At 45.3% G+C, this 16,042-nt stretch overlaps 1 protein-coding gene across 21 annotated transcripts in view; it reads right to left on the bottom strand.

The window, feature by feature from the left end:
- Positions 1-11,751: 11,751 nt before the first annotated feature.
- Positions 11,752-16,042, bottom strand: part of LOC123122312 (uncharacterized) — a 5,323-nt gene continuing 1,032 nt past the window's right edge. For 3 of the 21 annotated variants that reach the window (XR_006460142.1, XR_006460140.1, XR_006460138.1), the window contains 7 exons: positions 15,726-15,809; positions 15,233-15,313; positions 14,256-14,740; positions 13,934-14,165; positions 12,959-13,722; positions 12,361-12,859; positions 11,752-12,269 (listed from right to left, as the gene is read on the bottom strand). Coding sequence is in view for 1 of the 21 variants with exons in the window: in XM_044542499.1 (XP_044398434.1) it covers positions 12,015-12,269; positions 12,361-12,501 (396 nt within the window). In the remaining 20 variants the exon portion in view is untranslated. Of the gene's footprint in view, positions 12,270-12,360; positions 12,860-12,958; positions 13,723-13,933; positions 14,166-14,255; positions 14,878-15,179; positions 15,314-15,725; positions 15,810-16,042 lie in introns of those variants that run through there. The other 18 variants (XR_006460145.1, XR_006460148.1, XR_006460152.1 and 15 more) reach the window with 13 other exon arrangements.

Here is a 16,042-nt window from a genome sequence, read left to right as displayed (position 1 = left end):
TTGTTGGAAATATGCCCTAGAGGCAATAATAAAATGATTATTATTATATTTCCTTGTTCATGATAATTGTCTATTGTTCATGCTATAATTGTGTTATCCGGAAATCGTAATACATGTGTGAATACATAGACCACAACATGTCCCTAGTGAGCCTCTAGTTGACTAGCTCGTTGATCAACAGATAGTCATGGTTTCCTGACTATGGACATTGGATGTCATTGATAACGGGATCACATCATTAGGAGAATGATGTGATGGACAAGACCAAATCCTAAGCATAGCACAAAATATCGTGTAGTTCGTTTGCTAGAGCTTTTCCAATGTCAAGTATCATTTCCTTAGACCATGAGATCGTGCAACTCCCGGATGCCGTAGGAGTGCTTTGGGTGTACCAAACGTCACAACGTAACTGGGTGACTATAAAGGTGCACTACGGGTATCTCCTAAAGTGTCTGTTGGGTTGGCATGGATCGAGACTGGGATTTGTCACTCCGTATGACGGAGAGGTATCTCTGGGCCCACTCGGTAATGCATCATCATAATGAGCTCAATGTGACCAAGTGTCTGGTCACAGGATCATGCATTACGGTACGAGTAAAGTGACTTGCCGGTAACGAGATTGAACGAGGTATTGGGATACCGACGATCGAATCTCGGGCAAGTAACATACCGATGGACAAAGGGAATTGCATACGGGATTGATTGAATCCCCGACATCGTGGTTCATCCGATGAGATCATCGTGGAACATGTGGGAGCCAACATGGGTATCCAGATCCCGCTGTTGGTTATTGACCGGAGAACGTCTCGGTCATGTCTGCATGGTTCCCGAACCCGTAGGGTCTACACGCTTAAGGTTCGATGACGCTAGGGTTGTAGAGATATTAGTATGCAGAAACTTGAAAGTTGTTCGGAGTCCCGGATGAGATCTCGGACGTCACGAGGAGTTCCGGAATGGTCTGGAGGTGAAGAATTATATATAGGAAGTCCAGTTTTGGCCACCGGGAAAGTTTCGGGGGTTATCGGTATTGTACCGGGACCACCAGAAGGGTCCCGGGGGTCCACCGGGTGGGGCCACCTATCCCGGAGGGCCCCATGGGCTGAAGTGGGAGGGGAACCAGCCCCTGGTGGGCTGGTGCGCCCCCATGGGCCTCCCCCTGCGCCTAGGGTTGGAAACCCTGGGGGTGGGGGCCGCCCCACCTGACTTGGGGGGAAAGTTTCCCCCCCCCCATGGCCGCCGCCCCCCATGTAGATGGGATCCCAGGGCCGGCGCCCCCCAGGGGGCCTATATAAATGGAAGGGGGAGGGAGGGCAGCAGTACCCTAGCCCCTGGCGCCTCCCTCTCCCTCCCGTGACACCTCTCCCTCCCGCTTGCGCTTGGCGAAGCCCTGCCAGGATCCCCGCTACTTCCACCACCACGCCGTCGTGCTGCTGGATCTCCATCAACCTCTCCTTCCCCCTTGCTGGATCAAGAAGGAGGAGACGTCGCTGCTCTGTACGTGTGTTGAACGCGGAGGTGCCGTCCATTCGGCACTCGGTCATCGGTGATTTGGATCACGACGAGTACGACTCCATCAACCCCGTTCACTTGAACGCTTCCGCTCGCGATCTACAAGGGTATGTAGATGCACTCCTTTCCCCTCGTTGCTAGTAAACTTCATAGATGGATCTTGGTGAAGCGTAGAAAATTTTAAAATTCTGCTACGATTCCCAACAGTGGCATCATGAGCCAGGCCTATGCGTAGTTACTATGCACGAGTAGAACACAAAGCAGTTGTGGGCGTAGATGTTGTCAATTTTTCTTGCCACTACTAGTCTTATCTTGTTTCGGCGGTATTGTGGGATGAAGCGGCCCGGACCGACCTTACACGTACGCTTACGTGAGACAGGTTCCACCGACTGACATGCACTAGTTGCATAAGGTGGCTAGCGGGTGTCTGTCTCTCCCACTTTAGTCAGAACGGATTCGATGAAAAGGGTCCTTATGAAGGGTAAATAGAAATTGGCATATCACGTTGTGGTTTTACGTAGGTAAGAAACGTTCTTGCTAGAAACCTATAGAAGCCACGTAAAAACTTGCAACAACAATTAGAGGACGTCTAACTTGTTTTTGCAGCATATGCCTTGTGATGTGATATGGCCAAAAGGATGTGATGAATGAGATATATGTGATGTATGAGATTGATCATGTTCTTGTAATAGGAATCACGACTTGCATGTCGATGAGTATGACAGCCGGCAGGAGCCATAGGAGTTGTCTTTATTTTTTGTATGACCTGCGTGTCATTGAATAACGCCATGTAAATTACTTTACTTTATTGCTAAACACGTTAGCCATAGAAGTAGAAGTAATCGTTGGCGTGACAACTTCATGAGGACACGATGATGGAGATCATGATGATGGAGATCATGATAATGGAGATCATGGTGTCATGCCGGTGACGAAGATGATCATGGCGCCCCAAAGATGGAGATCAAAGGAGCAAAATGATATTGGCCATATCATGTCACTATTTGATTGCATGTGATGTTTATCATGTTTTACATCTTATTTGCTTAGTACGACGGTAGTAAGTAAGATGATCCCTTATAATAATTTCAAGAAAGTGTTCCCCCTAACTGTTCACCGTTGCGAAGGTTCGTTGTTTCGAAGCACCACGTGATGATTGGGTGTGATAGATTCTAACGTTCGCATACAACGGGTGTTGACGAGCCTAGCATGTACATACATGGCCTCGGAACACACGCAATACACTTAGGTTGACTTAACGAGCCTAGCATGTACAGACATGGCCTCGGAACACGGAAGACCGAAAGGTCGAGCATGAGTCGTATAGAAGATACGATCAACATGGAGATGTTCACCGATCTTGACTAGTCCGTCTCACGTGATGATCGGACACGGCCTAGTTAACTCGGATCATGTTTCACTTAGATGACTAGAGGGATGTCTATTTGAGTGGGAGTTCATTGAATAATTTGATTAGATGAACTTAATTATCATGAACTTAGTCTAAAATCTTTACAATATGTCTTGTAGATCAAATGGCCCACGTTGCCCTCAACTTCAACGCGTTCCTAGAGAAAACCAAGCTGAAAGATGATGGAAACAACTGTACGGACTGGGTCCGGAACCTGAGGATCATCCTCATAGCTGCCAAGAAAGATTATGTCCTAGAAGCACCGCTAGGTGAAGCACCCATCCCAGAGAACCAAGACGTTATGAACGCTTGGCAATCACGTGCTGATGATTACTCCCTCGTTCAGTGCGGCATGCTTTACAGCTTAGAACCGGGGCTCCAAAAGTGTTTTGAGAAACATGGAGCATATGAGATGTTCGAAGAGCTGAAAATGGTTTTCCAAGCTCATGCCCGGGTCGAGAGATATGAAGTCTCCGACAAGTTCTTCAGTTGTAAAATGGAGGAAAATAGTTCTGTCAGTGAGCACATACTCAGAATGTCTGGGTTACACAACCGCTTGTCTCAGCTGGGAGTTAATCTCCCGGATGACGCGGTCATTGACAGAATCCTTCAGTCGCTTCCACCAAGCTACAAGAGCTTTGTGATGAACTTCAATATGCAGGGGATGGAAAAGACCATTCCTGAGGTATATTCAATGCTGAAATCAGCGGAGGTGGAGATCAAAAAGGAACATCAAGTGTTGATGGTGAATAAAACCACTAAGTTCAAGAAAGTCAAGGGTAAGAAGAACTTCAAGAAGGACGGCAAGGGAGTTGCCGCGCCCGGTAAGCCAGTTGCCGGGAAGAAGTCAAAGAATGGACCCAAGCCTGAGACTGAGTGCTTTTATTGCAAGGGAAGTGGTCACTTGAAGCGGAACTGCCCCAAATACTTAGCGGACAAGAAGGCCGGCAACACCAAAGGTATATGTGATATACATGTGTACCTTACCAGTACTCGTAGTAGCTCCTGGGTATTTGATACCGGTGCGGTCGCTCATATTTATAACTCAAAACAGGAGCTGCGGAATAAGCGGAGACTGGCGAAGGACGAGGTGACGATGCGCATCGGGAATGGTTCCAAGGTCGATGCGATCGCCGTCGGCACGCTGCCTCTACATTTACCTACGGGATTAGTTTTAAACCTCAATAATTGTTATTTAGTGCCAGCTTTGAGCATGAACATTGTATCAGGATCTCGTTTAATTCGAGATGGCTACTTATTTAAATCCGAGAATAATGGTTGTTCTATTTATATGAGAGATATGTTTTATGGTCATGCCCCGCTGGTCAATGGTTTATTCTTAATGAATCTCGAACGTGATGTTACACATATTCATAGTGTGAATACCAAAAGATGTAAAGTTGATAACGATAGTCCCACATACTTGTGGCACTGCCGCCTTGGTCACATTGGTGTCAAACGCATGAAGAAGCTCCATGCAGATGGACTTTTGGAGTCTCTTGATTACGAATCATTTGACACGTGCGAACCATGCCTCATGGGTAAGATGACCAAGACTCCGTTCTCCGGAACAATGGAGCGAGCAACCAACTTATTGGAAATCATACATATTGATGTGTGCGGTCCAATGAGTGTTGAGGCTCACGGTGGCTATCGTTATGTGCTCACTCTCACTGATGACTTAAGTAGATATGGGTATGTCTACCTAATGAAACACAAGTCTGAAACCTTTGAAAAGTTCAAGGAATTTCAGAGTGAGGTTGAGAATCAATGTGACAGGAAAATAAAGTTCTTACGATCAGATCGTGGGGAAGAATATTTAAGTCACGAATTTGGTACGCACTTAAGGAAATGTGGAATCGTTTCACAACTCACGCCGCCTGGAACACCTCAGCAAAATAGTGTGTCCGAACGTCGTAATCGCACTCTATTGGATATGGTGCGATCTATGATGTCTCTTACCGATCTACCGCTCTCATTTTGGAGCTATGCTTTAGAGACTGCCGCATTCACTTTAAATAGGGCTCCGTCGAAATCCGTTGAGACGACACCGTATGAATTATGGTTTGGGAAGAAACCTAAGCTGTCGTTTCTAAAAGTTTGGGGATGCGATGCTTATGTCAAGAAACTTCAACCTGAAAAGCTCGAACCCAAGTTGGAAAAATGCGTCTTCATAGGATACCCTAAGGAAACCATTGGGTATACCTTCTACCTCAGATCCGAAGGCAAAATCTTTGTTGCCAAGAACGGGTCCTTTCTGGAGAAAGAGTTTCTCTCAAAAGAAGTGAGTGGGAGGAAAGTGGAACTTGATGAGGTGATAGTCACCCCTTCCGAACCGGAAAGTAGCGCAGCGCGGGAAGATGTTCCTGTGGTGCCTACACCAACTGGGGAGGAAGTTAATGATGATGATCATGAAGCTTTGGATCAAGTTACTGCTGAACTTCGTAGGTCCACAAGGACACGTTCCGCACCAGAGTGGTACGGCAACCCTGTCCTGGAAATCATGTTGTTAGACAACGGTGATCCTTCGAACTATGAAGAAGCGATGGCAGGCCCGGATTCCAACAAATGGCTTGAAGCCATGCAATCCGAGATAGGATCCATGTATGAAAATGAAGTATGGACTTTGACTGACTTGCCCGATGATCGGCGAGCCATAGAAAATAAATGGATCTTTAAGAAGAAGACATACGCGGATGGTAACGTGACCATCTATAAGGCTCGACTTGTCGCTAAGGGTTATCGACAAGTTCAAGGGGTTGACTACGATGTGACTTTCTCACCCGTAGCGAAGCTGAAGTCCGTCCGAATCATGTTAGCAATTGCCGCATTCTATGATTATGAGATATGGCAAATGGACGTCAAAACGGCATTCCTTAACGGCTTCTTAAGGAAGAATTGTATATGATGCAGCCGGAAGGTTTTGTCGATCCTAAGAATGCTAACAAGGTATGCAAGTTCCAGCGCTCCATCTATGGGCTGGTGCAAGCATCTCGGAGTTGGAACATTCGATTTGATGAGATGATCAAAGCGTTTGGGTTTACACAGACTTATGGAGAAGCCTGTGTTTACAAGAAAGTGAGTGGGAGCTCTGTAGCATTTCTCTTATTATATGTGGATGACATACTATTGATGGGAAATGATATAGAATTCTTGGAAAGTACAAAGGCCTACTTGAATAAGTGTTTTTCAATGAAGGACCTTGGAGAAGCTGCTTATATATTAGGCATCAAGATCTATAGAGATAGATCAAGACGCCTCATTGGTCTTTCACAGAGTACGTACCTTGACAAGATATTGAAGAAGTTCAATATGGATCAGTCCAAGAAGGGGTTCTTGCCTGTATTGCAAGGTGTGCAATTGAGCACGGCTCAATGCCCGACCACGGCAGAAGATAGAGAAAAGATGAGTGTCATCCCCTATGCCTCGGCCATAGGGTCTATTATGTATGCCATGCTGTGTACCAGACCTGATGTAAACCTTGCCGTAAGTTTGGTAGGAAGGTACCAAAGTAATCCCGGCATGGAACACTGGACAGCGGTCAAGAATATCCTGAAGTACCTGAAGAGGACTAAGGATATGTTTCTCATTTATGGAGATGACGAAGAGCTCGTCGTAAAGGGTTACGTCGACGCTAGCTTCGACACAGATCTGTAAGACTCTAAGTCACAAACCGGATACTTGTATATTTTGAATGGAGGGGCAGTAAGCTGGTGCAGTTGCAAGCAAAGCGTCGTGGCGGGATCTACATGTGAAGCGGAGTACATGGCGGCCTCAGAGGCAGCGCAAGAAGCAATCTGGATGAAGGAGTTCATTACCGACCTAGGGGTGATTCCCAATGCGTCGGGCCCGATGACTCTCTTCTGTGACAACACTGGAGCTATTGCCCTTGCCAAGGAGCCCAGGTTTCACAGGAAGACCAGACATATCAAGCGACGCTTCAACTCCATTCGTGAAAGTGTTCAAAATGGAGACATAGATATTTGTAAAGTACATACGGACCTGAATGTAGCAGATCCGTTGACTAAACCTCTCCCTAGAGCAAAACATGATCAACACCAGAACTCTATGGGTGTTCGATTCATCACAATGTAACTAGATTATTGACTCTAGTGCAAGTGGGAGACTGTTGGAAATATGCCCTAGAGGCAATAATAAAATGGTTATTATTATATTTCCTTGTTCATGATAATTGTCTATTGTTCATGCTATAATTGTGTTATCCGGAAATCGTAATACATGTGTGAATACATAGACCACAACATGTCCCTAGTGAGCCTCTAGTTGACTATCTCGTTGATCAACAGATAGTCATGGTTTCCTGACTATGGACATTGGATGTCATTGATAACGGGATCACATCATTAGGAGAATGATGTGATGGACAAGACCCAATCCTAAGCATAGCACAAAAGATCGTGTAGTTCGTTTGCTAGAGCTTTTCCAATGTCAAGTATCATTTCCTTAGACCATGAGATCGTGCAACTCCCGGATGCCATAGGAGTGCTTTGGGTGTACCAAACGTCACAACGTAACTGGGTGACTATAAAGGTGCACTACGGGTATCTCCGAAAGTGTCTGTTGGGTTGGCATGGATCGAGATTGGGATTTGTCACTCCGTATGACGGTGAGGTATCTCTGGGCCCACTCGGTAATGCATCATCATAATGAGCTCAATGTGACCAAGTGTCTGGTCACGGGATCATGCATTACGGTACGAGTAAAGTGACTTGCCGGTAACGAGATTGAACGAGGTATTGGGATACCGACGATCGAATCTCGGGCAAGTAACATACCGATTGACAAAGGGAATTGTATACGGGATTGATTGAATCCTCGACATCGTGGTTCATCCGATGAGATCATCATGGAACATGTGGGAGCCAACATGGGTATCCAGATCCCGCTATTGGTTATTGACCGGAGAGGCGTCTCGGTCATGTCTGCATGTCTCCCGAACCCGTAGGGTCTACACACTTAAGGTTCGGTGATGCTAGGGTTGTAGAGATATTAGTATGCGGAAACCCGAAAATTGTTCGGAGTCCCGGATGAGATCCCGGACGTCACTAGGAGTTCCGGAATGGTCTGGAGGTGAAGAATTATATATAGGAAGTCCAGTTTCGGCCACCGGGAAAGTTTCGGGGGTTATCGGTATTGTACCGGGACCACCGGAAGGGTCCCGGGGGTCCACCGGGTGGGGCCACCTACCTCGGAGGGCCCCATGGGCTGAAGTGGGAGGGGAACCAGCCCCTGGTGGGCTGGTGCGCCCCCCATGGGCCTCCCCCTGCGCCTAGGGTTGGAAACCCTGGGGGTGGGGGCGCCCCACCTGACATGGGGGGGAAGTCCCCCCCCCCTTGGTCGCCGCCCCCCATGTAGATGGGATCCCAGGGCCGGCGCCCCCCCAGGGGGCCTATATAAAGGGAAGGGGGAGGGAGGGCAGCAGTACCCTAGCCCCTGGCACCTCCCTCTCCCTCCCGTGACACCTCTCCCTCCCGCTTGCGCTTGGCGAAGCCCTGCCGGAATCCCCGCTACTTCCACCACCACGCCGTCGTGCTGCTGGATCTCCATCAACCTCTCCTTCCCCCTTGCTGGATCAAGAAGGAGGAGACTTCGCTGCTCCGTACGTGTGTTGAACGCGGAGGTGCCGTCCGTTCGGCACTCGGTCATCAGTGATTTGGATCACGACGAGTACGACTCCATCAACCCCGTTCACTTGAACGCTTCCGCTCGCGATCTACAAGGGTATGTAGATGCACTCCTTTCCCCTCGTTGCTAGTAAACTCCATAGATGGATCTTGGTGAAGCGTAGAAAATTTTAAAATTCTGCTACGATTCCTAACAAGATGACCCGTTGCGCCAATGGCCCAAAGGCCGAGTGTAAGCCAAATAGTGAAAGAGTGAGCATATATCTCTTTTATCATGGCTGTCTCAAAAGAATACTACACAGCAGTCTAAGCAGCAAATTATTGATAGTTAAATGCACAAGATGGTCTTAGGGGATTACATAAGATCCAAAAGTATGATAAACATAGAAGTCTTGATAGGCATTTATACTAATATTAAGTTATGTAACAAGGAGCTCTTGCAACTTGCTTATATTGAGTAGACGATCAGGCGCAGTCCCTTGGAAGTGCATTTGAAGCCGAAAGCATACGCTTTCCCTTTTTTCATCTGTGCCTGATGGAAGAAGTCGCTCCAGTCTTTAGTGATGGTGGCCCTTTTGTCAACACCCTTGATAAAGCGTATTGCAGACTAAGGCATAGCCTAATGGTGGGAAGGGGCTGATGCATTCCTACCCACCCAGGTTCAAGACATGGTACTTGCAATTTGGGTTTGTTGCACCAATTATACTGTAGGGGGTTCCCTTACAGTCTTTCTGTCAAAAAAAGAGCGTGTTGTGACAGCGGTAGTTCTATCTTCAGTAGTGATTGGCAGTTCACCATGGTCAACATACATGTGTGGGAAAAGGGAACCAGTAGAAAAGGGAATGCTAAAGTACTGAAAATAACAGTAAAGGTTAGTTATTGTATGAATAGGACAGAGCAACTACAAAGGATTACCATTCTTTTGCCGTGTGTTGCAAATGTCTCTGTCATGTGGCACACATAGTAGCGATCGGGCGTGGTGGTGCTGCAGATGATCTTTTGCAGTCTACGAACATTATGGTTGTAGAGCGTAACTGTGTTGCCCCACATAATGCGGTGACTAAACTCATCTAAGTAGTGGATGCAAGGCTCACCTATGTTAAATTATATAAAGTTATATCGTTTAGTAGTTGTTGCGAGAGTTGTTGGAATGAGAAGAGTAATGTAGCCCTTACCATGGAGAATGTACTTTCCAGGCTTTAGATGGATTTTCTTGCCTTTGAACTTTCGGATTGAGCTTGCTTTGCGTGGGCGATGAATATACTCAAAAGCTGGCATGACTCATTGCGCCAATGGCGCAAAAAGCATCGGTCAGACGAGTCTTCAAACCATGTGTATGTGCTAGTTTAAGAGGTATACTTTTATCTCATTATATGGTATCATGACAGATGCAAAGGAAGTAATGACATTACTGATAATAGCATACATTGGTTTGACAAAGCAAGTTGTAGTAGGATCAGTCTAAAGACATAAAAAATTGAACACTGATTAGATCATAAGCAAATATAAACTTAGTGCTGATACATAGTGTTTTAAGAGAACCTAGTGCTGATCTGCAACAAAGGGAAAAACATCCAACGGATACAGGAAGATATTTCTTTCTGCACTGCTGCCCCAAAAGCACACTTCATGATGGTCTTACCAGCAAACAACCAATAGACATACGTACAGGATGATCTTAGGTGGCTTACATACGATCCAAAAGGATGCTAAATATAGAAGTCTTGGTAGGTACTTATACTAATATTGAGTTATAAAGCAAAGGGCTTTTGCGATCTGTTTATATAGGATAGGATAGACAATCATGTGCAACCCTTTTGATGTGCACTTGAAGGCGAAGGCATAGGCATGGCCTTTCTTCATCTTTGCCTTACGAAAAAGCTGCTCCAGTTTTTAGTGATAGTAGCCCTGTTGTCAACACCCTTTATAAAACGGGACGTGACACTGGTAGTTCCGTCTCCAGTGCTTATTGGCAGCTCACCATGATCAGTATCCATGTGTGGGAAGAGGCTGTTCTTAGAAAAGTGTGTCCTAAAATACTACAGATGAGGATAAAGGTTATTCAGCATGTGATTTGTCAGCATATTATTGCATAAGACATAACAAAGTATCTGTGAGAGATTACCATCCTTTTGCCCAAGAAAGAGTTCTCCCAACAAAAATGAAAAGGTAAAAAAAAAGACATCTTGCGACACCATTAGCTTTCAAGGCCCTCGATATAACATGTTGATACTGGGTTTTTCTTTAGAAAAATTCTTATCCCCACATTCCAATTCCCACGAATCATTCAAGTAATCTCGGACTCATAAAATTAGAAATGTTGAGATAATAAAAATAGCAGAGTAACACAACACTTGCAGGGTGAAGAGGAGCTCATCTAGAGCTTAGGCCCTCTGCCCGCCATGTAGGTGCCGGAGATGAGTCCTGACACCGCTCTGAATAAAATGTAGGGCGACAAGCAAAGGTTAGGTCTAGCATGAGGACAAGCAGAGAGCACGAGCAAGGGATCACACCTGCTGCAAATTCCATCATAAAAGGCGACCCTCTACTCAGTTTCTTTAGATACAGGTTCTGATCAAAGTTAATACGCAGACCATCTGAAACCATTAGTTTCAGCCTACTCGAATTACAAAATTGACACATGAATAATACCTCTCACAAATATATATGCATTAGTCAGATCCACCGACTAAAAAATTTACAAAACTCTCAAACATAAGACCGCATCTGGTCTTGTAACTTGCTCTCACTATGGAAGCTAAAACATAAAAATGTATATAGAATGTGTCTATATCTCTAGCATTACTCAATCCGGAATACTCTGCTTATATGATTGGTCCCTTTTGCGCTATGTTTTCGGGAAAGGATTGGTCATGGCTCTTCAAGCCGCTCTCTCGCCCTTGCCAATCGGGAACAGCCCACCCTCATCCATTCATTCACGTAGCCCTCAAATAAACCCACCCTCAGTTTGCTAACCCTACAGGCTCACGACCCCACCCTTCATACTCCCTTGAAGCGGCAGCGAATGTGAAAATTAGCGGACGGTTGACCAGCCGCCACCAGACAAAATTTCACTGTTGTAACTTTATCGGGCGGTCAAAAATGTCTGGCGCGCGCAACGCCCTCAGAACGGCGGGTAGTCTACAACGATTTCTATGTTCGATGTACCAAAGTTGCAAACGAGCATGAGTTGACCAGTCATTGGGGGCAGACACTGAAAACATAATCTAATCAACATACATGGATTTCGACAAACCAAAACCTAACCTCCTTTTATTTTTTCCACACAAACCTACCAGGACTCCTAGATCCACATTGAACCCGCCGCACCACACTGGCGCAAACTTGTACGCCACTAATCTTAACACAAACACCTTTTTTAGTCTAGGATTTCACCGCTGAGTTCAGCGGTTACTAAGGGTAACAGCTTTAAGCATCTTCGGAACACATCAGTCCTCAACTCTTGCTCGCTTTGCTGCGCGTCTCCCACCATCGACGCCGCTGATGGATCCATCAGCAACCTTGGTCCTTAACTCGGAGTAGCTTCCTGTCTTGGACCAGTTATCACCGCCGGCGTAGCTCTGATTTTCTGGATCATAGGTACCCACCTCTTCCACGGTTGAAGAACGGGACTGGACTTGTGACTCATCTTCGCAACCTTCATCTGCCATCGATACACCATCAGCCCTCCCGTACACGGTATCCTGCATTCAGGAGTGGATAGTTTATAGATCTGTACCCTTTGGGTTGCAAATGAGCAAGAGGAAGGGCAGTCAAAACAAGAGCGGCACGTACCTCAATCACCGACCTGCACGAAAGCCGCATGCCCTGGAGCACTGCCGCCAGCGACATGATCATCAGATGGCAAGAACTGAAGATGCAGGTCGTGCTCATCGCTGACTGCAAGGGCACTCGAGCTAGAGCTGGAAGACACATGGCTAACAGAGCCCCCGCCTGAATCAGGTGTAGACATCTCTTGTTTGGCTGAATTTTGTCTTCCAATGCAATCACATTCCATCTCGCATGGCGGCTATTGGTGTCAGTTTATCCATTGCTATCTTCAAGATGTCCATTGCACACTCATAGTCATAGGCCTCTGTATTTGCATCTCCAGCCTCACCACTTCGAGTGCATGTGTGTGAAGATTTGAGTGCCTAAAGGTTATTGAATTCACTGAAATGCTATCCTTCTGAAGGTGTGATAAGTGGGTGGACAATACATCTCCTGCATCCTTTGTCCAACGTTTCAGAATATGTTTTGCTGGTATCTGGTATATGCCGAGGAAATCAAGGACCTACAAAACCCATTGCTGGTATTCTTAATTGTCTCATTTAACAAAAAAGAAATAGTTCTTGCAAGGAATGTGTTATCATCAGAATGAAATCTTTGTTACCTTAACTGCATGGCAGCAGAGCAAGAATGTGTGCTCGAAATTAGCACACTCACATATCAGTTCCCTCCCTTCCTCAACAACTTCCACTTTGTACACACCCCGCACCACTTTTCATGTTTCTCTGGATGGTATCGTCGCACGAAATAGATTTTCCCTTTACTGACCTCCTCTACTTTGTACTGCCCTGCTTCATACATAATTTCGCCAAACTTTTCAAACATGGCTCGTGTGTACATATCGCTAGCATGCAACTCCAGTGGTGTGTTCATTTTCATTACGCGCATTAGTTTCATGATACAACAGCAGGAAGTGAGGATATAGGAACATCATATGTTATTTAAAAAACTTACTATCTTTGTACGTCTCTCTTCATAGTTCTCACTTGCTTCCCTATCAAAAAGAAGTCGCATGTACAACAGTGTGTCAAACTTATTCATTTCTCTTTTCATTGACGCTAAATGTTATGTCCGATACATCAGCCAATTGGGTATGTGATGGTCCATTGAAAACAGTGCTTACCGAGCAGGAGCAGCCACATAGTATCTCCTGCATGCATTTATCCTTTCAACATTAAGCCTGCTCTTGCCGTACGTTATTCCAAACCCAGTGTCCCTAGAATACAGATTGTAATAGACATATGCTTCTCCAAGTGAATTAAAGTGGCTTCCTACCGCAGGAACTACATATCTTCTCAATGTTTTTTCAAGGCACTCATTCTGCCAGCACATGGGGGACGTTCATCAGGTGCATGCCCAACACGCACCCTGCATAATTTAGAAATATGTAATTGAGAAACGTGTTTCAATAAGTATATTCAGAAAATACAAAAAAAAATTGCACTTAAACTATGATTGCCTGCCATGTTTACCGCGAACCACAACATAGATCAATATGGTTCAGAGAATAAAAATATTATATAGTTCACTCAAATTTAAGGTATGCTCGAACTACAAATACAGTGCCACATCCGTATACCTCTTGGTCCAGCCAGGCGGCTGAGGATCGTCCTTGCCCATCGATTGCTCTGAGTTCGGCGCCGACAGGGCCATCCCATTGCAAGCGATGTTCAAATATAGTTGTACTGTCAGGTGTCGGCGCCGCATCACCCACATCACAAATGCTGGATTCGGCGGGCGTGTGTACCGCAGCTTGCTTGGCTTCACTGCGCAGTAAAGAGCCGCCGGCGGCGAGATCCGGCAAGGGAAACCTGTGGAAAAGATGCGAGCACACTCATAAGCTTCCTATATAGTTACAGCGGCCGACACCGGAAATAAAAAGGGGTTGCAGCAAAACATACCTGTGAACCGGATCTGCTAGGAACTGGAATCCGTCGCCTCCCGCCTCCCACCTCCCGCCGCCGCCATCACCATAGCTCCTAGCTTCTCGCCTCGTGCAGTGCCCGAATGGATAGATTTGCCTTTTTTTCTCAGCGTCGCCGGCAAGGTTGGATCCACAATGTTGTGCACCCTTATCTGTTTATTAGGAAGACGACGTTTGCGCGCCGGGCTGCAACTGATGGTAGTCGTTGTGTACCGCAAGAAGAGATTTGTACCAACGGAACACGTGCATGATGGACCGCTAACCCACCGTCATCTCACACGAAGCCGGCTCCGTACGCCACTGTAGGATTGGGCATATCCATCGTGTCTCTATACGATCACATTCAGTGCAAGCTAGAACGTGTCGCTGTCCCATTGGTACCCGAACCGGGAGCAGACAAGCTCGTCCATGCCATCGCCGCTCTCGCACAATATGCCTTCTTTGTCTTCTGTGCTGCTTCACCTAATAAAAATATGTAATTTCAGTCCAGATTAATTTCATGGGGTACTGAATCATTTAAGGAAACTTTCAGGAAGAGAAGACACATATTCCAGTTCAGCTTCTTCTTCCTATAATGTTATTATTTCGAACGTGTGTTCCTGATCAACAAAACAGTAATCATATGTTATAGTACATGGCAGTGCCAGAGTTCCAAAAGAAAAACACATACATCCCATTATCGTGCAAATCCTACAATGGAAAAAATGTATTCAGTAGCATGTTTCTGACAGCATAAGCATTTCTGACATGTTTTTATTTGGAAGCAGATGTAGCAGAAGGTAATTAACTGAAGAAGTATGAAAAAAAGGTGTGATTACGCATTCCAAGACTAAACTGAAGAAGTACGAAAAAAGGAAACTACCACAACAAAAAAGAGAACTAATATCAGAATGATCCCTACCCCTCCAACACTGAAGGCTTCGTTGTATTATGCAGAGCAAACTGGACACTCACCCTTCTGATAATAGAGACTATCCTCTAGGAGGCACTCCGCTTTGGAAGTGGCACTGATGTATGGAAGAGAAGTGCAATGATCTGCAGCAGAAAATGCACAGGATAAATAAAATTTTATGAGCTCAATTTCATTGTATAGAGAATACTTTTAACTGCTCAGTTATATATAACTATAAACCAGTCACACTAATTATAATTGTTCATATTAGCAATCTACACCTAGAAAAAAATTAAACCCCATCATTATTGTCCAAACCCATTGGTTCCTCATTTGATTTTTAAGATCAAAGCATGGAATGATTATTCTTCATATTAGTATATGATAACGCCAAGCCAATAAACAATTTAAGAAACCATCATCTTCTCCAGACCCATAGCTTCCTTCTCTTACTTTGAAAATTAAATCATGGATTACAACCATCATTGTCTGAACCCAACATGTACAGTACAAAAAAAATTAAGGAGATGATAAGAGGCAGGGAAGAGATATCACCATTGCAAGGCACCATCTTGAGCTCAGTGATGGCGTCAATGTCACGTGCTCCTTGCTGAGGTTATAAACTGTCAACCAAATAAACTAAATGCTACATGTTACTGCACTTAATCACATTTGAGTGCCAAAAGACAGTTGAAACCAATTTAAAAACTGAATACAAAAGGGAACTAAAATCAATTGAAAAATGACATTTTGGAGGAGGTAGTTAGATTAATGATACTTGCTACTGAACCATGAGACCTGCTATGAAATCAAGGGTGTGAATTGTCTCATTTCGTACATTCAGGCCATTGAACATTGCAAAAAAAAAAACT

This window comes from Triticum aestivum, chromosome 5D (genome assembly GCF_018294505.1).
Source record: "Triticum aestivum cultivar Chinese Spring chromosome 5D, IWGSC CS RefSeq v2.1, whole genome shotgun sequence".
Classification (NCBI taxonomy): Eukaryota; Viridiplantae; Streptophyta; class Magnoliopsida; order Poales; family Poaceae; genus Triticum; species Triticum aestivum.
The sequence above is the reverse complement of the archived record's forward strand: the minus strand, read 5'-3'. Positions and strand labels throughout refer to the sequence as shown.